At 43.4% G+C, this 22,500-nt stretch overlaps 1 protein-coding gene across 3 annotated transcripts in view; it reads right to left on the reverse strand.

Annotated features, from left to right (window-relative positions):
• Positions 1-22,500, reverse strand: part of osbpl5 (oxysterol binding protein-like 5) — a 277,145-nt gene that overhangs the window by 160,062 nt on the left and 94,583 nt on the right. For all 3 annotated transcript variants that reach the window (XM_051923425.1, XM_051923426.1, XM_051923427.1), the window contains exons 2-3: positions 10,108-10,264; positions 2,817-2,890 (exon numbers count right to left, since the gene is read on the reverse strand). In XM_051923425.1, coding sequence (XP_051779385.1) covers positions 2,817-2,890; positions 10,108-10,243 — 210 coding nt within the window. In that variant the 5' untranslated portion in view covers positions 10,244-10,264. The remainder of the gene's footprint in view (positions 1-2,816; positions 2,891-10,107; positions 10,265-22,500) is intronic.

The raw sequence follows: 22,500 nt of genomic DNA on the forward strand, positions 1-22,500 counted from the left end.
AGCACATAAAATAGAACACAAAGAGTTCACAGCGAATGCACGCATGTCTGATCGAGAACGATGTACATGGAGAGACTGAACACGTGCGGAAATCATTGGCGTGTACGAACCAGAAGGGAAACTGGCCACCAGTGTTTTTGTTCGCCACCAGAGTGTGAAGTCGTCATCAGATGCAAACGTTTGGCAAATTTTTTAATCGTAACCCAATTTGTACGTGTTTGGAAACATTCAAATACATATATATATATATATATATTAATGATATATGTATACATATCGTATATTGAACAATTATTATAAAAGTAAAGTTGAATAAAAAATTTGGCATACAAGTATTAGGTACAAAACGTAGATTTCTATCAGCTCTTGAGCTATTTCCGCTAACCAGAAGTGGTACTTTTTTTATTCATGCAGCTGCAGAGTCCGATTTATTCAACTATACTTTTATAATAATTGTTCGATATATTATTAATATGATTAGATTTGTTGTTTGACGGTACTTTAACGTACATCTCTCCATTATAAAAGAAAAACCTGAGACGAGACGAGACTTTTTCCAAGAAATAATTTCAAGTCCAGCGAAATGAGACTTTGGCCATGAGACTTTTTCAAGTCCCGCCCTCTTCCCAACCACGCCCACGATCCTCTCACCTCTCATTCGTGTGAATGCTTTTGACAGACAAAGTTCCTGCACTCTCAGCTCTTATAAATTTTAACGTTTTCCTCACTTTAAGTTCCCAATTAAAGAAGACGTATTATGTTCAAATCTTATTGAAGAATTTCATCCAGAAGGGACATCAACAGAAGAAATGAGTACACGGGAAATCCTAGCACCGAGAAACGATGAAGTCAAACAGATTAACACGAAAATTGTCGATCAGTTACACGGCAAATTGGTTAAATGCATATTAATAGACTCTGCTGAAACAGTTGGTGGTGATGATGCAGAAGATGAAAACATCAACTTACAATATCCTGTAGAATATCTACAAGCGTTAACACCGTCTGGTCTTCCACCGGTCGAAATTACTGTTGAGAGAAGGATGTATCCAAGAAAGGTAATGTAGTACATCTTCAGGGGATAACATTACACACCAAAGGAGATATTGATACGCCATTCGTATTAAAACGTTTACAATTTCCTGTTAGAATAGCTTTTGCAAAGACAATTAACAAATCTCAGAGCCAAATATTTAAAAAAGTCGGTTTATTTTTAAGACAGAAAGAAACGATATTCACTCACGAGCAATTATATGTTGTATTGTCACGATGAAAGTCCAAACACAGAATCAAAATTCAATGCGATATTGATGAAAATTTAATTAAAAAAATGTCTTTACCGAAGTTTTACAGTAAAAGTGTAAGTTTAAAAAGTATTTGTGTATTCATTTATCATTATTAATAATTATTATTTATAATAATTTATAGTTGTTAATTATCAGACGGTTGTGGCGAGCGCCCTCTTCTATGCGGTGGTGTGCTGAGGAGGCAGCATAAAGAAGAGGGACGCCTCACGTTTGGACAAACTGGTGAGGAAGGCAGGCTCTATTGTAGGCACGGAGCTGGACAGTTTGACATCCGTGGCAGAGCGACGGGCGCTGAGCAGACTCCTGTCAATCATGGAGAATCCACTGCATCCACTAAACAGGATCATCTCCAGACAGAGGAGCAGCTTCAGCGACAGACTGCTGTCACCGTCCTGCTCCACTGACAGACTGAGGAGATCGCTCCTCCAACACACTATGTGACTCTTCAATTCCACCCTGGGGGAATGGGGGGGTAAATATTAACATTATACAAAGTTGTCTGTCTGTATACCTGCATTGTTATCACTCTTTAATTTAATATTGTTCTTTATCAGTATGCTGCTGCTGGAGTATGTGAATTTCCCCTTGGGATTAATAAAGTATCTATCTATCTATCTATCTATCTATCTATCTATCTATCTATCTATCTATCTATCTATCTATCTATCTATCTATCTATCTATCTATCTATCTATCTATCTATCTATCTATCTATCTATCTATCTATCTATCTATTTCAAAGCCACACAGAATGAAAACTGTATAACGCAACATGAAACGTAATTTTCTTTTAATTTATTACGTTTTACTATTTTTTACTGTGGTTAATTACTCGCTGCAATTTAATAGCTAGTTCTATTATGCATATGTAACAGTTTCCATGAGAATAAAAAATCTGTTTAAATTGTACGTCCGCATCCCCATACGCGAGTGGCACAAACGCAATGTGGCTAGTGCATAGCACCCGCCCGGAGGTTGGCAAGCGAAGTGAGCAGGGGGCAAAGCCCTCTAGTAATATAAAAATATAATCATTGTCTTGCGGTTTACTCCTCAAATATCCATCGCCATATCTGAGCATATGTGAAAGTCGAGAGGAGACCACTCCTGATTTTTATTTTCAAATCTGTCAGATGCCCATCTGAACCCAGGTGTTGCTCCTCTCCCTGTAATCTGACGGTCTGGTGGTCATACTGCCGTGACGGCAGCCCACTGCGGTTGCTGCATGGAGCGAGCTGTCTGCTGCTGTTATCATTAATAAGCGAGGTGCCGACAGCAGGTAACTGACTGCAGATGGAGGAGATGTGCTCCATCACCGTCATGCGTGGTCATGGCAGCAGAACATGAGAAATGAGTCTCCTCCATAGCTGGTTTAGCAGCTAGTCTGGGCGACAGCTAGTGAGCATCTGCAGAGTGTTCTAATGAGATAAAAAAATATGACCCCCCCCACACACACACACTGTGAAATACACACTATATAAAAATGAAGAAGAACAAAAGCAGTTTTCTCACCTTTGGGGTGCTGGCTTGTGTGGGGCTGAGCTCATCATTCAGCACTGGAAGACCATTCCTCTCAATCTCCGAGCCTGGCAAAGACAAATAATCTGATTTAGCGGCAAAGAATAAAATGAAACCCTACTCAACCTCTCAAAAAAGATTTCCTCTATACACGATCCATCTATTCATTTTCAAAATTAGATTTTTTTTCCAGTGTGGGACCAACAGGGGCTGGACTTCTACTGGCAACCAGCTGTGGACAAGGATGCCAATTTGGAGTTGCCAGCCAAACCACGCACCTTTGACCTGTCAGGGGAGTTTAGATCACCCACATTAAGGTAGTGTGGCATAGTGATTAAGGCTTTGGACTTCAATCCCTGAAGCTGTGGCTCAAATCCCACTACTGACACCATTATGTGATTATAAGCAAATTGATACACCTGCCTGTGCTCCAATCAAATGGGGTAAGTCACCTTGGATGTAGTGAGAAGTCAAGCAAAATGACCCTTTTATTGACTAACCTTTACATTTTGCCTGAAGAAGGGGCCTGAATTGCCATCGAAAGTTTGGATATAGTAATCTTTTTAGTTAGCCAATAAAAGGGGTCATTCTGCTTGACTTCTCACTACATCCATAATGGCTAACAAGGTACAACACCCTAAGTCAACACAGAAAAAGGTATACAGTAGTGGGAGGTGGACCAGCAACCTTGAGGGTTGCAGTTCAACACTTAATAATACCTTTAATTTATATACAGTAACGCCTTTCCCATTCTCAAGGCACTTCCCAGAGTTTAAGAAAGAACGACAGGGTATACAGTATATAGCATTGTACAAACCAGATAAATAAATAAAGAAGAGTAAGACAGTAATTCAGAGACAACATAATTGATGGCCTAGCACATACATACAGGTTACATGAGCATCTTGACATAAAGGTGAACTGAGAGAAGGGTAATAAAGTCAAGTTGAGCTAAAAGCCTTCCTGAACAGATGAGTTTGGAGTTGTTTTTTAAAAGAATTCATGGAGTCAGCTGACCTGATTAATTTCGGTAGGTCATTCCAGAGTCTGGGCGCTATACAGCTGAAGGCCCTGCTGTCACCCATGGAGTGTAGATTAGTGTGGGGCACAACAAGATTACCAGAATCAGAGGACCTTTGTGGACGCACAGGCACATAGTGATGGAGAAGGTCACTGATGTAGTTTGGAGCGAGGTTATTTACAGTGCATCCGGAAAGTATTCACAGCGCATCACTTGTTCCACATTTTGTTATGTTACAGCCTTATTCCTAAATGGATTAAATTCATTTTTTTCCTCAGAATTCTACACACAACACCCCATAATGACAACGTGAAAAAAGTTTACTTGAGATTTTTGCAAATTTATTAAAAATAAAAAAATTGAGAAAGCACATGTATATAAGTATTCACAGCCTTTGCCATGAAGCTCGAAATTGAGCTCAGGTGCATCCTGTTTCCCCTGATCATCCTTGAGATGTTTCTGCAGCTTAATTGGAGTCCACCTGTGGTAAATTCAGGTGATTGGACATGATTTGGAAAGGCACACACCTGTCTATATAAGGTCCCACAGTTGACAGTTCATGTCAGAGCACAAACCAAGCATGAAGTCAAAGGAATTGTCTGTAGACCTCCGAGACAGGATTGTCTCGAGGCACAAATCTGGGGAAGGTTACAGAAAAATTTCTGCTGCATTGAAGGTCCCAATGAGCACAGTGGCCTTCATCATCCGTACGTGGAAGAAGTTTGAAACCACCAGGACTCTTCCTAGAGCTGGCCGGCCATCTAAACTGAGCAATCGGGGGAGAAGGGCCTTAGTCAGGGAGGTGACCAAGAACCCGATGGTCACCCTGTCAGAGCTCCAGAGGTCTTCTGTGGAGAGAGGAGAACCTTCCAGAAGGACAACCATCTCTGCAGCAATCCACCAATCATGCCTGTATGGTAGAGTGGCCAGATGGAAGCCACTCCTTAGTAAAAGGCATATGGCAGCCCGCCTGGAATTTGCCAAAAGGCACCTGAAGGACTCTCAGACCATGAGAAAGAAAATTCTCTGGTCTGAAGAGACAAAGATTGAACTCTTTGTTGTGAATGCCAGGTGTCACGTTTGGAGGAAACCAGGCACCGCTCTTCACCAGGCCAATACCATCCCTACAGTGAAGCATGGTGGTGGCAGCATCATGCTCTGGGGATGTTTTTCAGTGGCAGGGACTGGGAGACTAATCAGGATAAAGGGAAAGATGACTGCAGCAATGTACAGAGACATCCTGGATGAAAACCTGCTCCAGAGCGCTCTTGACCTCAGACTGTGGCGACGGTTCATCTTTCAACAGGACAACGACCCTAAGCACACAGCCAAGATATCAAAGGAGTGTGTGGAGGATTGCCGGCTTCCCAGTCCGGCCCTCACCCCCAGGCCGCTAGGAGGAGCCCTCCGGACAGCATATTCGTGCCCCGAGTTCCAGCAGGGTCTCATGGACTTTGTAGTGTCGTTACACAGCCTTGCTGGAGACCTTGGGGGCTGCCAGGAGTCGCTGTAGGGGGGCTAGTGGGCCCTTACGTGCCCTATAACCCGGGAGTGCGTCATCACCACGTGACAGGAAGAAACAACGTGCTCCCGGGCAAAAGAAAGATTGTTTGCCCTGACCCGGAAGGAAAACAGACTTGTGGGTTTGGCCAGGAACCATTTCCGGGTCAGGGGCTATAAAAAGACTATGGGAAGCCCAGTACACTGAGCTGAGCTGGGAGGTAGGGTGGCGACGTGTCTGGGAGTGTGGAGGATTGATTATAGTGTATTGGTATTGTTAGTATTAGTGATTATATGAGTGTTGTGGAGTATAGGGTGCACATATTTGTCTAAATAAAAACAATATTTGGACTTTTATCTGGTGTCTGACGTCTGATCAGAGGGTTCAAGGGGTCACGGAGACCTCAATCTTTCACAAGTGGCTTCAGGACAACTCTGTGAATGTCCTTGAGTGGCCCAGCCAGAGCCCAGACTTGAATCCGATTGAACATCTCTGGAGAGATCTTAAAATGGCTGTGCACCGACGCTTCCCATCCAACCTGATGGAGCTTGAGAGGTGCTGCAAAGAGGAATGGGCGAAACTGGCCAAGGATAGGTGTGCCAAGCTTGTGGCATCATATTCAAAAAGACTCGAGGCTGTAATTGCTGCCAAAGGTGCATCGACAAAGTATTGAGCAAAGGCTGTGAATACTTATGGACATGGGATTTCTCAGTTTTTTTATTTTTAATAAATTTGCAAAAACCTCAAGTAAACTTTTTTCACATTGTCATTATGGGGTGTTGTGTGTAGAATTCTGAGGAAAAAAATGAATTGAATCCATTTTGGAATAAGGCTGTAACATAACAAAATGTGGAAAAAGTGATGCGCTGTGAATACTTTCCGGATGCACTGTAAGGCTTTGCAGGTTATTAGTAAGATTTTATATTCGATTCTGTAAGACACAGGGAGCCAGTGAAGGCGGAGCAGGATGGCTGTTATGTGCTCGTTGCTGCTGGTTCGAGTAAGGACTCTTGCGGCCGAGTTTTGAATAAGCAGGAGCTGTGATAGAAATGGACCCCCAGTGATTACCTGCATTAAAATAGGGAAATACATTCTGTATTTAAATCAGATACCTTTTTTAGGAATTTTTTTATCATTTATTTCCATCCCCGCTTCATTGAAACGTTTCCCTAGTTAAGTTGTGGAGGTGACTGTCCAAAACTTCCTGTTTCCTAGTTTATCTTTAAGAGTTCTGCACACAGACTCTCAAGGCCAAGACATTTGCTTATCTCAAAACAAACAAAATCTCTATTTTTAGGGCCTTGAAAGCTGCCTGTGCCCCTTCAAGAGAATTGTGTGAATCCGGAGCCTGAACACTGGCACTGCCCATGATTGTCAGCTGGCTATAGTAGATAGCGAATGAATTAACATAAGAAGGCATGAGAAATCAAAGAGAGTAATGGAGGGTGATCAGGAGGGCGTGAAAAAGGGCAACCGTGCCACAGCGTAACAAGATCGCCGGTCTCCAAAGTCTCCCATTAGTCTTAATGAGGCACACAAAATCGATACACGCTGGATCAATGGCGGCATTAATATTCATCAAACACTGGGGGCCATTTAGCTGGACATAAATCAAGTTCTGTAAAAAAAAAAAAAAATCATAATAATAATTGAAGAGGGGCAGCACGGTGGCACAGTGTGTAGCGCTGCTGCCTCGCAGTTAGGAGACCCGGGGTTCGCTTGCCGGGTCCTCCCTGCGTGGAGTTTGCATGTTCTTCCCGTGTCTGCGTGGGTTTCCTCCCACAGTCCAAAGACATGCAGGTTAGGTGTATTGGCAATCTTAAATTGTCCCTAGTGTGTGCTCGGGGTGTGTGTACCCTGAGGTGGGTTGGAGCCCTGCCCAGGGTTTGTTTCCTGCCTTGCGCAATGTGTTGGCTAGGATTGGCTCCGGCAGACCCCTGTGACCCTGTAGTTAGGATATAGCGGATTGGATAATGGATGGATAATAAATATATATATATATATATAATTCACTAAGCCGCCGACAAGTAAGACACCCATGGTGCTCGCAGGACGGAGCCACGCCCACCAACTGTAAGACTATTGGATACAACGACAACTCACAGAGCCACGCCCACCAACTCGGACGTGACGACTCGGAAAACATGGCGTCATTTATGTTCGTCTGTGCTAGAGTCCACATGCACCTCTGAGCCACGTTGACTGTTCATAGAGGCATGTTTCTCGCGGATGTGAATCGCTGTATGCAGCGTGTAAAACAGTTTGCGAGGGGTATCCCATGGTATCCTTAAAACAATCCTTTAAAACTGAGGTTAAAACCCAATGAAGGAAGCAGTCTTTAAAAACCAACAAGCCCTGTGCCTCTTTTTCATTAGCGTCTCACCTGCTTCACCGATGCAGGCTCTGCAACAGTCGAGACGCTCTCTCAGCAGCTGACCTTTTCTGTGCCTGAATCCACTACTGTCAGTCGCCTGATTAAAAATGGCCTTTTGAAGGGGAGCTATGGACCCGCTATACCACAGGAACACATTGCCTTCGAGCCTGCTCTCTCACACTCTAACGTACCGGCTTTCTCTCTCTCCTCACTGGCTCACACACTGCACAGGGGAGAAACGCCCGCAGCACGACTCCACCCGGAAACCGTTTCAGCCACACTTCCACGCCCCTCGCTACGCTGTGAGCGCGGTGATTATTTATTTAAAAATGGCCTTTTGAAGGGGAGCTGTGGACCCGCTATACCACAGGATCACCTGTGACATTGCCTTCACATTGTTTTCCTTTTATTTCTGATCCCGTCGAGCAGATCAGACAGCCAGGCAAACAACACTGAATAATCAATAGCTGCAACCACTTTGCCCGCCCCAACTCCTCACCTGAGTCGGTTTCGTCTCTGTTCAGCAGTGTTTCACAAACTCGGTCCTGGTGAACCCCTGTGGCTGCAGGGTTTTGTTCCAACCAGATTACTAATCATTAATGTGAAACTCATCCGGGATAAGTCGGTTTTTCAAACGCAGCCGTGTAGCAGATTAGTCTAGCAAGATGTAATAATCCGAGATGAATGCGCGCCCTCGCGCTGAGTGAAAAGCCAATATATATTGAGTCTAGAAAGCATGATCAGTAGATAGATAGATAGATAGATAGATAGATAGATAGATAGATAGATAGATAGATAGATAGATAGATAGATAGATAGATAGATAGATAGATAGATAGATAGATAGATAGATAGATGTATAAGGCACTATAGATAGATAGATAGATAGATAGATTGATAGATAGATAGATAGATAGATAGATAGATAGATAGATAGATAGATAGATAGATAGATAGATAGATAGATAGATAGATAGATACTTTATTAATCCCAATTAGAAATAATAAGTCTTTGATAGGCTGCAACAAAATGATGAAAGAACGGGCGCATTTTTTTCACACAAGTTGTGTGTGTGTGTGGGTGGGTGTTAGTTAGTTAATTAGTTACTCGAAGGATTTCAAGATTTAATATGCACAAGCGGTAACACTGCAAAAGCAGCCCAAACCAGAAAAGACGGCCGGCAAAAAGTGGTCGACAAATTAAACGCATGTGCATTGTACTTACTGAAAGCAGCGTTACGGATTTTGCAAATGTTCATTTTTTTCCCTCTGCTTAAAAAACATTAAAAAAGCGGCGTGATTATGCGGGTATGCAGCGTGTAAAACAGTATGTTTGTCGCAGATAATTTGCCTTTTACTTTTACACGAAGACAATTTCCTGTTAGATTGGCCTTTGTGATGACAATTAATAAGGCACAGGGCCAAACTTTCAAAAAGATGTACATGTATCTGCCAAAACCAGTTTTCAGTCACGGACAGTTGTATGTTGCTCTCTCCAGAGTTCCATCTTTTCATTCACTTACTGGTATGCCTGCAGGAACACATGCAGCGAGCGAGCGAGCGAGCGAGAGAGAGCGAGCGACACATACACACATACACATACAGGCGAGCACTGGACGCATAAGAATAATAACACTTCATTACATTGATATACCGGTGTTTTCAGTATGCAAAGCGCTATCCACACAGGGAGGAACCGGGAAGCGAACCCAAAATCTTCCACAGTCTCCTTACTGTAAAACAGCAGCACTACCACTGCGCTACAAGGCAGTTAAAGAATGCACCGGCCTCGATTTTGTTTTCACTTCTGTTTACAGCGATCGGATCGTAGCGTGCATTGTTGCAATGTTACTTTTCTTGGTGGCTTATTACATTACGGATGTTTCACATGTTCATTTTTTTCCCTGTGCTTAAAAGACATTAAAAAAGTGTTTCTCAACTGTGATTCCAGAACAACTCCGTATGCAAGCTATATTAAGCGTCAACAACGAAGACTCGCTACACCTTAATGAACAAGTGCTGACACTTATCTCTACCGACGAAGTAACTTTCATCAGCGTGGCCTCCATCGTCACAGACGATCCCGCTTTCAGTCACGGACGATTGTATGTTGCTCTCTCCAGAGGTCTGTCTTTTTATTCACTCACAGTGGTATCCACAAACCCACCCCATTTGGACAAATGCATCGTTCAGGAAGTGTTCACCCATCAATACATAATTATGCTGCGTATGCTATGCCGCGGGTTGGCTAATATAATATAATATAGCCCCTCATGTCCCTTCAACAGATTAAGCAGGTTTAAGAATGTTATGTTATGTTAGGTGACCCCTGCCTGGCATAGTCCCCGCTGCCCTAGTTATACCAAACTGCCACCTAGTGGTCACATACCTGGGCTCAGAGGGTAAAGGTCGTTATCGCCACCAAAGGAAAGGTTTCTCATTAGTTTTTTGGGATGGACCTTTTGAGGTGTAGACGTTGCTGGGCATAAAGAAAACCTTCTGCGAAACAAGTTCTCCTCCTTCATCCTCTGGACAGCGTGTGTTTTCTAAAAGAAAAGGAAAAAAAAGGGGCTCTGGTGAACAAGGATTCCTAATACAGTAGCAAGTTTTCGGAGAGCCTCCTTACACAGCAGCCTGGTGGCTCAGTGATTTGCTTTGGAATGCCAGCACAAGACATGGCTGATTCTCTTTTTTCATTACTAATGATTTATTTTTTGCTCCTGCATTTCCTGACCGGGACTGCTATGAGCTGAGGCCTGTCACATAATAATAAGCATGAATATTTACCGGATTTACAGTGGATTTACAGTGGATTCATTGAATATTCAGACCTCTTCACTTTCTATGCACTTTATTGTGTTGTAAGTGTAATTTTAAATTGAAAAATATGCCATGTTTGCCCATCAATCTACAATCAATAACCCACAATGAAAAAATGAGGACTTCTTTTCAGCAGTATAAACCAAAAAAGACAGGAGTTCCCCTCAGGAGGCTTCCTTGACCGTGTCAACTACACATATCAACAGCACAGCGCCACCTAGGTGTCAAACCCAAATTTGAATATGCCCAAATGATATGGATCCTGATCACCCTGTATGAGGACAGATCCAGGGCTTAGTGGACTTGATTCAATGCTGGATCTGCGGAGACCCTTTCAATCGCACTGTGGAGAAGCTCGCTATTGATGCAATCCTTTCAGGGATAGATGAGAGACTTTGTGAGGAAATGCTACAGAACAACATCCACCCGCTGCTGGATCTGACCCACAGAAGCCACCTGGAAACAACGGGGCTACCCAGTCAACTACACATATCAATAGCACAGCGCCACCTAGGTGTCAAACCCAAATTTGAATATGCCCAAAAGAGTGCAAAGTGGTGCCAACAGTGGCAGAAACAACATGGAGGAATGATCATAGGGAGAACACTGACTGTAACAAAATCCCCACACAGACAGGTGCCTTTCCCACATTTACACATTTATGGTAGAGTGGTTAACTTCCACTTGGAGTTTGCCAAACTGCATTTAAAGGACTCTGAGAGGATACGGTCTGATGTGGCATCTGTGGCAGAGCGACGGGCGCTCAGCAGGCTCCTATCAATTATGGAAAATCCACTGCATCCACTAAACAGTTTCATCTCCAGACAGAAGAGCAGCTTCAGTGACAGACTGAGGAGATCGTTCCTCCCCCAAACTATGCGACTCTTCAATTCCACCCTGGGGGTAAACGTTAACATTATACAAAGATATTGTCTGTTTTTACCTGCATTATTAACAATCTTTAATTTAATATTGTTTTTTGTATCAGTAAGGTGCTGCTGGAGTATGTGAATTTCCCCTTGGGATTAATAAAGTATCTATCTATCTATCTGATAAAACAAAAATTGAATTCTTTGGGCAGAATTCCACAACAATCTCTGTGGTGAAGACTAGGCACTTGCAAGTGGACTGTGGCTGACCCTGGACAAAAGCCCATCGCACCCTCACTGCTCCGTTGATCGAGGTTGATTCACAGTGTCAGTATCACAGATAGATGTCGGCCTCCCTAAATCCTACTCTGACAATCGTGCTCGATTCACCAAGGTGGAAAAGCATTGACGATCACTCTCGAATCATCTAATGTTCCGGTGATCGCGCAGAAAACACTGCCATACTGTAACAGGAAGAAGAAAAAAGAAAAAGAACAGTGACATCTGCTGAGCATCAGGCACATTGCAGAAGATGCTTAAGAAAAAGCAATTAACCTCCTTGGTGTGAAACCTGCACATCGCTTGGGCTGTAGGGACAGTGCTACAAGCGCTAGTCCCGAATGTCACTTGGGCAACAGTATAGACGGGTCTCGCGTAAGACCCAAGGATTACTCGGGCTGTAAAAGTGCCAACAGTGTTAGCGCTGAGTGTTATAATCAGGTAACGATACAGGCGTGTCTTGCAAAAGCAACAGGCCCGAGTGTTACCCGGTCAATGGTGCAGACACATCTTCTGCTAGCCTCATAATGGCGTCTGTTTTTCAGGTGTTGCATGATCTTCATAGTGATACGAGTAGCGATGACGAAGCGAATCAGTCTTCAGGCAGTGGAACTGAAACAGACAGCGAAATGGAAAGTGACTCGGATGAATCTGAAAGTGACGCTCATGTCTATTGCACATGTGCAGTATGCTGTACAGATGCTGATCAGTCTGGAAAGAAAATCCACAAGGAATCACGCTACTATTGTCTCGACTGTGATGGTAGATCACTGCTCTTCAAGATATACCACACAAATTACACATTTTGACAGTATATACAATATTATCATTATTATTATTATTATTTGTATCATTATTATACTTTCTACACTTTTGACTTTTAGTGTTTTGCACGTTTTACAGTAGATCAGATTTAATAAATTCGTCATTTTTCAAGGCAAAAAATGCAACACTCTTTACATATTCTTTCAAGAAAGAAATCGTAACACTAAAGAGAATCAGCAGCCGACAGAGTGAGAACAAGAGAGAAACGGAAGCAGACAAACGAGCACGACTTAGGAAATGGAGATGACCAATAAGATTGCTGCATGGTGAAAACAAAAGAATGCGTTGCAAAAAAAACATGCGTTATATGAACGATTTGTAACTGACGGCCGGAGGTGCGCGTGTTTCACGAGTTCACAGTCCACTACACAGTCCCCATTCACACTATTACCCTCCCCACTCTGGAACAAATCTACACGTCCTGATGCCGCAAAAAAGCAATAGACATTTCACAGGATTCATCACATCCCGGTCATTGCCTCTTCCAGCTTTTGCCATCGGGCAAGAGATACAGAGCTATGAAAACCAGGAGAAACCGCCTTAAAAACAGCTTTTATCCAAAAGCAATCATGGCCCTGAACTCAGAATAAAACTGCTCCATATTATTCTACCAATGTGCAATATAGACCTTAAGTCAACAAGTGCAATTTGTATATTTATTACTATTCGGTTTGTTATTATTTTCTCTCTTCTTGTCTTTTTGTCTTTTTAACTCTTATTCCTCACACTGAGTCGATTGCACCTTCAGTTTCATTGTTCCTTTGTAAAAGTGACAATGACAATAAAGATCTATCTATCTATTATATAGTGCCTTTCATTATCTATCTATCTATCTATCTATCTATCTATCTATCTATCTATCTATCTATCTATCTATCTATCTATAGTGCCTTTCATTATCTATCTATTATATAGTGCCTTTCATTATCTATCTATCTATCTATCTATCTATAGTGCCTTTCATTATCTATCTATCTATCTATTATATAGTGCCTTTCATTATCTATCTATCTATCTATTGTATAGTGCCTTTCATATCTATCTATCTATCTATTGTATAGTGCCTTTCATATCTATCTATCTATTATATAGTGCCTTTCATTATCTATCTATCTATCTATCTATCTATCTATCTATCTATCTATCTATCTATCTATCTATAGTGCCTTTCATTATCTATCTATCTATCTATCTATCTATTATATAGTGCCTTTCATTATCTATCTATCTATCTATTGTATAGTGCCTTTCATATCTATCTATGTATCTATTGTATAGTGCCTTTCATATCTATCTATCTATCTATCTATCTATCTATCTATCTATCTATCTATCTATCTATCTATCTATTATATAGTGCCTTTCATTATCTATCTATCTATCTATTATATAGTGCCTTTCATTATCTATCTATCTATCTATCTATCTATCTATCTATCTATCTATCTATCTATCTATCTATCTATCTATCTAATAGTGCCTTTCATTATCTATCTATCTATCTATCTATCTATCTATCTATCTATCTATCAAGTGTGGCACACTTCATCATTCTCCAGCAGGCTTCGTCACTCTTTCAAGTCCAATTACAGCCCCTGGCATCTCCCCCAGCTACAGGGTAGCCATGCCCTGCAGCTCCTCACTCCTGACACACCAGCAAAGACCAGGCAGGAAGGTGGGCAGCACCAGTCTGCACTCCTCCTTCCATAGTCGTTGTCTTGCAGGTGCCCATTTGGGCTTAAGCTGTGAATCCTGTGCGGTGCTAGGCTGTTGTGGCCATGGTGACAGACATTGGCAGCCTTGACCCAAGAGACCCTGTTGACTTGTCAGATGTAGCTCGGGCACAAGGATGGCACAGATGTAAAGCAGATCAGGCTGAGATGCCACACAAAATGAAATGCCAACAAAAGCAGTTTCAATTCCGAAAAGAGCCGTGCACTCAGGTCACAGATGGGGGGCTTCATGTCATCAATTGGGATCTGAGTATGCCCTGAATGAGCTGTGCCACTTATTACTCCATTTTTTGCTGCACCCTTTGTGTTGCACGTTTGCCCCTCTCGGTGTTTGACTGTCTATATCCAGCAGCTCTGTTCAGAACCACTTCTACCCAAAGTGGATGATAGGGGGCGCTCTGGAGCCATCCCTAATATCCTAACTAAATGTGAGGTGTAATGAGGGTGGCAAGCGGAGGGAAAAACAACAAGCACCAGGTGCCATTCTAGGCCTAACTAAACACAGAGGTCTTTGTCTACCCCAAGAGTTCCCAAAATTTTTTCGGCCGCAGACCCCTTTACCAAAAACTTTTAAAACCATCGACCCCCTAGCCATTTACTTTACTTACTCAAATTAATAAATTTGTACAGCACTCGATATTTAATATTTCACTACAGTAGATATAAAACTTTTCATTTTAATCACTTGTAATTAATGATTGAAAAAGATAAAAGGACTACGGAATATGGCATTATCTTGTTCAACATTTAATATCGAAACTTGCATTAACGAAGAGTTTTTTGTATATTTTTGACATTTATGAAATAAATATGTAAATTCAAAATAAGAACAAATATTGAAATCACTTTATTAAACATAAAAATGAAGTGAAAAAATCAACATATTCAGACAGAATTAAACAAAAATAGTCCAAGCTGTACTGTCTGCATTTCTTTTTTGGTTCAGTCATATTATTATCTGAAGAAATAAAAACTTTTATTAACAATCAATTTTGACAGCCCCTGTGATAAAAAAAAATTATTAATTAGGTACGTATTGGAATCATAGATATTTTGAAGTAACAAACAGTATTAAGGGGGTCTATTTTTGCTGTGTTCGACCCCCAAATTTTTTATTGAAACTATTGACCCCTAGAAAGTTCAAATTGACCACTTTGGGAACTCTTGATCTACCCGCTGTGGTAGCGGCCCACCTACCCCACTAAAGTGTCACACAAGCGCACCTTGTAAACGTCAACTCTCAGTTCAGCTCACCTCACCACTCCAAGCACAGCTGGCGGCTTTGAGCTTCACCTGTGGCTCACCTCCTGTGGGCTTCTCTAGAAACCCGGGGCTCATCCTCTCTCCTCTGCCTTCAATGTGGTCAACCAGCAGATCCTCCCTGCCACCCTCTCTGACATTGCTGTCACTGGGGCTGCCCTCAGGTTGTTTGAGATCCTACCCTGTATCCTGGGTGAGGAGATATAGGGGTGCCCAAGGATTGGCGCCGGGTTCTCTCCTCTTCTCTCTCTATGCACCTCCTCACTAGACACTTCTGTCCTGTTCTGAGGCTTATCCTAAAAGTGCTGTGCCAATGACCCAGAGCTGCACCTGTCATTCGCTCCAGAGGACCACATGGCATTAGCTGGAATATCGGCATGTCTCACTGATACTGCAGCCAGCACAAAAGAGCGCCATCTGCAGCTCAACCTGACAAAGACGGACCTTCTTGCTTTCCTACTCAGCACAGTTTGGCACATTATCAGTAACACCCACCAAGTTAGTATGCAACCCTGGGATGATGGTCCATGACCAGCTTGTTCTTCACTGACCACACTGCAACGGTCTCTCTTGGTCTTCCAGATTCAGAGAAATCAGAGTGTGCAGCACAACTCCTGGTCCAACGTCTGGACATATACAACTCCATGTTGGTACCAGGATGTGTCATCAAGTTGCTGCAGATGATTCAAAATGCAGCAGGACGTCTGAGACGGGAACGTCGCTCCTCTCTTCAGATCACTCTGTTGGCTTCCTCTGGTGGCTACTCTTGTCTGCAGAGTCGTCAGCAGGTCAGCCACTACGTATTGGGAGACACTTGTGAGGTCTTCTGCTCCTTCTCAGGCCTGCGTCTGGTGATGCCATCTCTGTGTGGTATCAGCTTTCCAGTCCAGTCTCCTCCCTAGCTGGTGGAATGAGCTTCCCACCTCCATTCGAACTTCCGACACCCTCCACATGTTTGAAGCCCCTCTTGTCAGATGAACTGCCGTCTAGCTGTTAAGTTCTCGTCACTAAGAAAGTGTAACTTGTGTGTGTTTTGCTCACTCGTGACGATCGCTTTTTGTCACCTTGTCCCGTCATGCTTGTTCCCAAACAGTCCACCAGACTGATGTTTGCTCAATTATCTTGACCTCTTTGGAAAGTCACATTTGGATAAACGCCTCTGCTAAAGTGAATAAATGCAAATGTAAAAGGGGTGGCCCACCCTTCCCAGTATGCATCAGGTGTCCACATCCGAGGAGGAGAGGCTGGGGGAGCATGCACTGGTCACAACACCCACCACACGATAGACCACCTGGATTTGGACAACCTCAGCACCACACTGGAACATCCATTCATTATCCAACCTGCTATATCCCAACTACAGGGTCACGGGGGTCTGCTGGAGCCAATCCCAGCCAACACAGAGTGCAAGGCAGGAAACAAACTCCGAGCAGGGTGCCAGCCCACCACAGACACTGGAACAGTGTGAGGTTTTTTTTTTTTTTTTTTTTTTACTGTGGCTGGAGTGCCAGTCCTGCCAACAACCCCCAAGTTTTCCCTACAAGTTGGATCCGAGGAGGGGGGACGGGGCAAAAATTCTTGGATTGGTTAAAGGAGGAAAAAAGAAACACCTTTATTATAAAACTTACAGCAATTCCCTCTTAGTGCCCCTCTGAAATCCTCTCCTTGAGATGACATCCACTTGTCCCAGAGCTTCTCCAGTTCCTGTTGACATTTCCGGCACTTTAATCTTTTGTTTCCGACTCTAAAGCTTCCTGTGTTTTTGTTTTCATTGGAGCAAATCTTCTTCTTTTCTGTCTCGGTTTTCACTTCTGGTACAAAAAGAAGATTGCAGGGGCCGAGATCTGTCGGATACGGTGATGGGAGTGCCAAGCAACAATCACGTCGTTTTGGGTCGTTTACCGACAACGCGGTGCGTGCAGGTGAGCTGTCAGAGTGTAAACTCCGGACGTTTCTCCCTGATGCTCTACCCGTGCACCCCTCAGCGGTTTAATGTAATGTCGCTCACTCACAGCCTCTCCACTCTTTATGAGAAAAACAAATCAGGAGTGGTCTCCCCTCGACTTTCTCGTATACAGTAATCCCTCCTCCATCGCGGGGGTTGCGTTCCAGAGCCACCAGCGAAATAAGAAAATCCGCGAAGTAGAAACCATATGTTTATATGGTTATTTTTATATTGTCATGCTTGGGTCACAGATTTGCGCAGAAACACAGGAGGTTGTAGAGAGACATGAACTTTATTCAAACACTGCAAACAAACATTTGTCTCTTTTTCAAAAGTTTAAACTGTGCTCCATGACAAGACAGAGATGACAGTTCTGTCTCACAATTAAAACAATGCAAACATATCTTCCTCTTCAAAGGAGTGCGTGTCAGGAGCAGAGACTGTCATAAAGACAGAGAAAGCAAACAAATCAACAGGGCTGTTTGGCTTTTAAGTATGCGAAGCACCGGGGCACAAAGCTGTTGAAGGTGGCAGCTCACACCCCCTCCGTCAGGAACAGAGAGAGAGAGAGAGATAGAGAGAGACAGAGTTTGTTTTTCAAGCACAAATCAATACGTGCCCTTCGAGCTTTTAAGTATGCGAAGCACCGTGCAGCATGTCGTTTCAGGAAGCAGCTGCACAAAAGATAGAAACGTGAAGATAATCTTTCAGCATTTTTAGACGAGCGTCCGTATCGTCTAGGTGTGCGAACAGCCTCCCTGCTCAATCCCCCTACGTCAGGATCAGAGAAAGTCAGCGCAAGAGAAAAAGAAAAGTAAGTTGGGTAGCTTCTCAGCCATCTGCCAATAGCGTCCCTTGTATGAAATCAACTGGGCAAACCAACTGAGGAAGCATGTACCAGAAATTAAAAGACCCATTGTCCGCAGAAACCAGCGAAGCAGCGAAAAATCCGCGATATATATTTAAATATGCTTACATATAAAATCCGCGATGGAGTGAAGCCGCGAAAGGCGAAGCGCGATATTGTGAGGGATTACTGTACTCAGATATGGGGATGGATATTTGAGGAGTAAACCGCAAGACGATGATATTATGTACCTTAAAGAGCCATCAACAACACATCAAATTAATAATACACTGCCTGGACAAAAAAAAAGTCGCCACCTGGATTTAACTAAGCAAACAGGTACGAGCCTCCTATTGGATAATTACTGCATGGGCGATTATCTTTCAGCTGGCAACAAGTTATTTAACCCCAACTGGTGCAATGAGTTGCTTCTCATTTCTTAAACAACCATGTCGAAAGACACATCTCGTGGTCGTGGAAAAGATGTTAGTCTGTTTGAGAAGGGTCAAATCATTGGCATGCATCAAGCAGAGAAAACATCTAAGGAGATTGCAGAAACTGCTAAAATTGGGTTAAGAACTGTCCAACGCATTATTAAAAACTGGAAGGATAGTGGGGACCCATCATCTTCGAGGAAGAAATGTGGCCGGAAAAAAAAATCCTGAATGATCGTGATCGGCGATCACTTAAACATTTGGTGAAATCAAATCAAAGAAAAACAACAGTAGAACTGAGGTCTATGTTTAATAGTGAAAGTAAGAGCATTTCCACACACACAATGCGAAGGGAACTCAAGGGATTGGGACTGAACAGCTGTGTAGCCGTAAGAAAACCACTAATCAGTGAGGCAAACCGGAAAAATAAGGCTTCAATTTGCTAGGGAGCATAAAGATTGGACTCTGGAGCAATGGAAGAAGGTCATGTGGTCTGATGAGTCCAGATTTACCCTGTTCTAGAGTGATGGGCGCATCAGGGTAAGAAGAGAGGCAGATGAAGTGATGTACCCATCATGCCTAGTGCCTACTGTACAAGCCTGTGGGGGCAGTGCTATGATCTGGGGTTGCTGCAGTTGGTCAGGTCTAGGTTCAGCAACAGTATGTGCTCCAAGAATGAGGTCAGCTGACTACCTGAATATACTGAATGACCAGGTCATTCCATCAATGGATTTTTTTCTTCCCTGATGGCACGGACATATTCCAAGATGACAATGTCAGGATTCATCGGGCTCAAATTGTGAAAGAGTGGTTCAGGGAGCATGAGACATCATTTTCACACATGGATTGGCCACCACAGAGTCCAGACCTTAACCCCATTGAGAATCTTTGGGATGTGCTGGAGAAGGCTTTGCGCAGTGGTCAGACTCTACCATCATCAATGCAAGATCTTGGTGAAAACTTAAGGCAACACTGGATGGAACTAAATCTTGTGACATTGCAGAAGCTTATCGAAACAATGCTACAGCGAATGCGTGCCGTAATCAAAGCTAAAGGCGGTCCAACGAAATTTTAGACTGTGTGACCTTTTTTTTTTGGTGGTGACTTTTTTTTTTGGCCAGGCAGTGTATATTGAACAATTATTATAAAAGTGAAGTTGAATAAATCGGACTCTGCAGCTGCATGAATAAAAAAGTACCACTTCCGTTTAGCAGAAATAGCCCAAAGGTTGATAGAAATCTACATTTTGTACCTAATATTTGTATGCAAAATATGGTTGACCGAAGTGAAAGCGTACTCAAGTTATCGTGTTTACACACTGTGGCGGGCGGCTAGGGGTGGTAGGACCGGGAGAGGGACTAGGCCTCCTCCGGACCACGAGAGGGCAGCCGCCCTGGTTTGGATGGTGGCCACGGGAACAGAGCATGGAAGCTCAACCCTATAGGGGCCCGTGGTCACCGCCAGGGGGCGCCCAGACGCCTGAGAAGCCCTGGACTTCAACACTTCCGCCACACCAGGAAGTGCCGCAGGAAGCTCATCAGGAGGCACCTGGAGCACGGCCGGGTGGACTTAAAAGGGGCCGCCTCCCCCCACTCGTCAGCTGGAGTCGGGTGGAAGAGAACGAAGCTCTGAGGAGAGGAGTGGAGGCGGTGAAGAGAGACATTGTGAGAGGCCTGGACTGAGGGTGTGTGGTGCAGGGGCATCGGGTTGTGTGCGGTATTGTAAATATGTATAATAAACGTGTGTTGGTGTTTGAACTATCGGTGTCTGCCTGTCTGTGCCCGGGGCGGGTCTCCACAACACACACACACAGATGTAACTCTAAAAATGGTACTTTCGGACTCAGGGAGGTGACAACATTGAGATTCATCAAAATCTCGAAATCAGATTTTTGGATGATTACAATACTTTTCCTATGCAAAAGTAAATTGGACTCAGGAGGTCTAAAACGTCGAGATTCATCGACATCAAATTTTTGACTTTGTGTCGAATGAGCAGTTGCTCACGGAGTTCCGAATGAGGCACATGACCTGCATTGTGAGGGAGCGTCAGTTACGGCACTATGGCCATGTGACGCGTTTTCCCGAGGGTGATCCGGCTCGTAAGATCTTCATTGTTGGGGACATGAGTGGCTGGACCAGGCCAAGGGGTCGCCCACGTAACACCTGGCTGCAGCTGATAGAGGGTCATTTCCATAGGGTGGGACTAGACAGTCTGTCTCCTGGGGGTTTGCAAAAAGGGATCCCGAGTTGTTTCGTCATGTGGTGGGTGCGGCAACGTGCTGTACCAGTGCAGTCTCCCCAACTTGACTTGACTTGACAATACTTTGTATACGAGAAAGTAAAAATGACAAACTGGAAGACCTCATTTTCAAGTACATGTTGCCATGAGCAGCAAGTAGATGAGAAGTTCTAATAACACAATTAAAACATAGCCGTCCATTCATCTGTACGGTGGCAAGAAAAAGTATGTGAGTTATGTATAACTTTGTCTTAAAACAGCAATCACTGAAGAAGTGTTATTATCTATTAGGATGTATATGTTTAACTTCAGATAAACTAACCAGTGTGTATATGCTTATAAGAAAATGTTGTTGTTGTTTAACTTGTCTACTATATCATAAAACATTAAGTGCTGTGTTTGTGTGTGTCCTGTTCCCTTAGAGCAACCTGATTGGTCAGTTTGGTTTTGGTCTGATTGGTCAGTTTGGCTTTGGTCACGTGATCAAAACAGGAAGTGCAAGCGTTAGACTCACGAGGAGGAGAGATGGCATCGGAGTTGTGCTTTCAAAGAAGGGAAGTAAAGAAAAGCAGACAGGAGGAGGGAAAGAAAACAATGAGAGTGTGAGAAGCAGGCTTTGCAGAAATGCGCTCAAGAAAGGGAGTGCCGGTCAAGAGAGGTTCAGACACACGAGAATAGTGAGGAAAAGTGCTGAAGGTACACGTAGGACAATAGATATCAAATATTTTTCAATTATGGTAACATGGCTAGTATTTCATAATCAGCTTAAAGTAAACATGTAGCCCTGTAGGGAGACCAGAGGTAAATTCTCAGTTTTGACTGCTGTAACTTACTAAAAACAGCCATCAAGCCACGGTATAAAACAAAGCACCTCTACAGCTCTACACAGACAGACACACACACACACACGTAATTCCAAAAATGGTATTTTCAGACTCAGGGAGGTCAAAAACATCGAGATTCATCAAAATCTCGACCATCGAATCTTTGGACGATTTCAGTAGTTTCCCTATACTTCGTACACGAGAAAGTAAAAATGCACTCGTCACTGCCTCTTGAAAAATCGGGCATGGAGACTTGGAGAAAAAAAATCGACAAAGTCACCTGTGGGATTGTAGAATAAATAGCAGAAATACACATGATATCCACTCAGCACTATGCCACTCGGCGGACTGATTCACCGGACTAGCGGGCACACGATCCCCATTTGATAATAGGCCGTTGACCGATTCTCGGGAGGATTTTTGGGTCTCATTGGTATATGCTGCCCTCAAGTGGACAGGAAGAGCTTCTATTAAATTTGTATTAATCATTCCACCACCATTCTCCAATATGTGTTCTCCCTGGAGCAATTACTCTCAGTGCAGCCATTAATGATACATCGACTACTGTTGGCATGATGCCCACTGACGTGGCATTAGTTAGTGCTGCCAGAGCCTGTTTTCCTTTCATTATCAGGTCCTCATTGTGCCATTCTCTTGTATTGTGGCTCACACTTTGCATTACAGGGCCATGGAGAGCCCAGCTTA

Source organism: Erpetoichthys calabaricus, chromosome 2 (genome assembly GCF_900747795.2).
Source record: "Erpetoichthys calabaricus chromosome 2, fErpCal1.3, whole genome shotgun sequence".
NCBI lineage: Eukaryota > Metazoa > Chordata > Cladistia > Polypteriformes > Polypteridae > Erpetoichthys > Erpetoichthys calabaricus.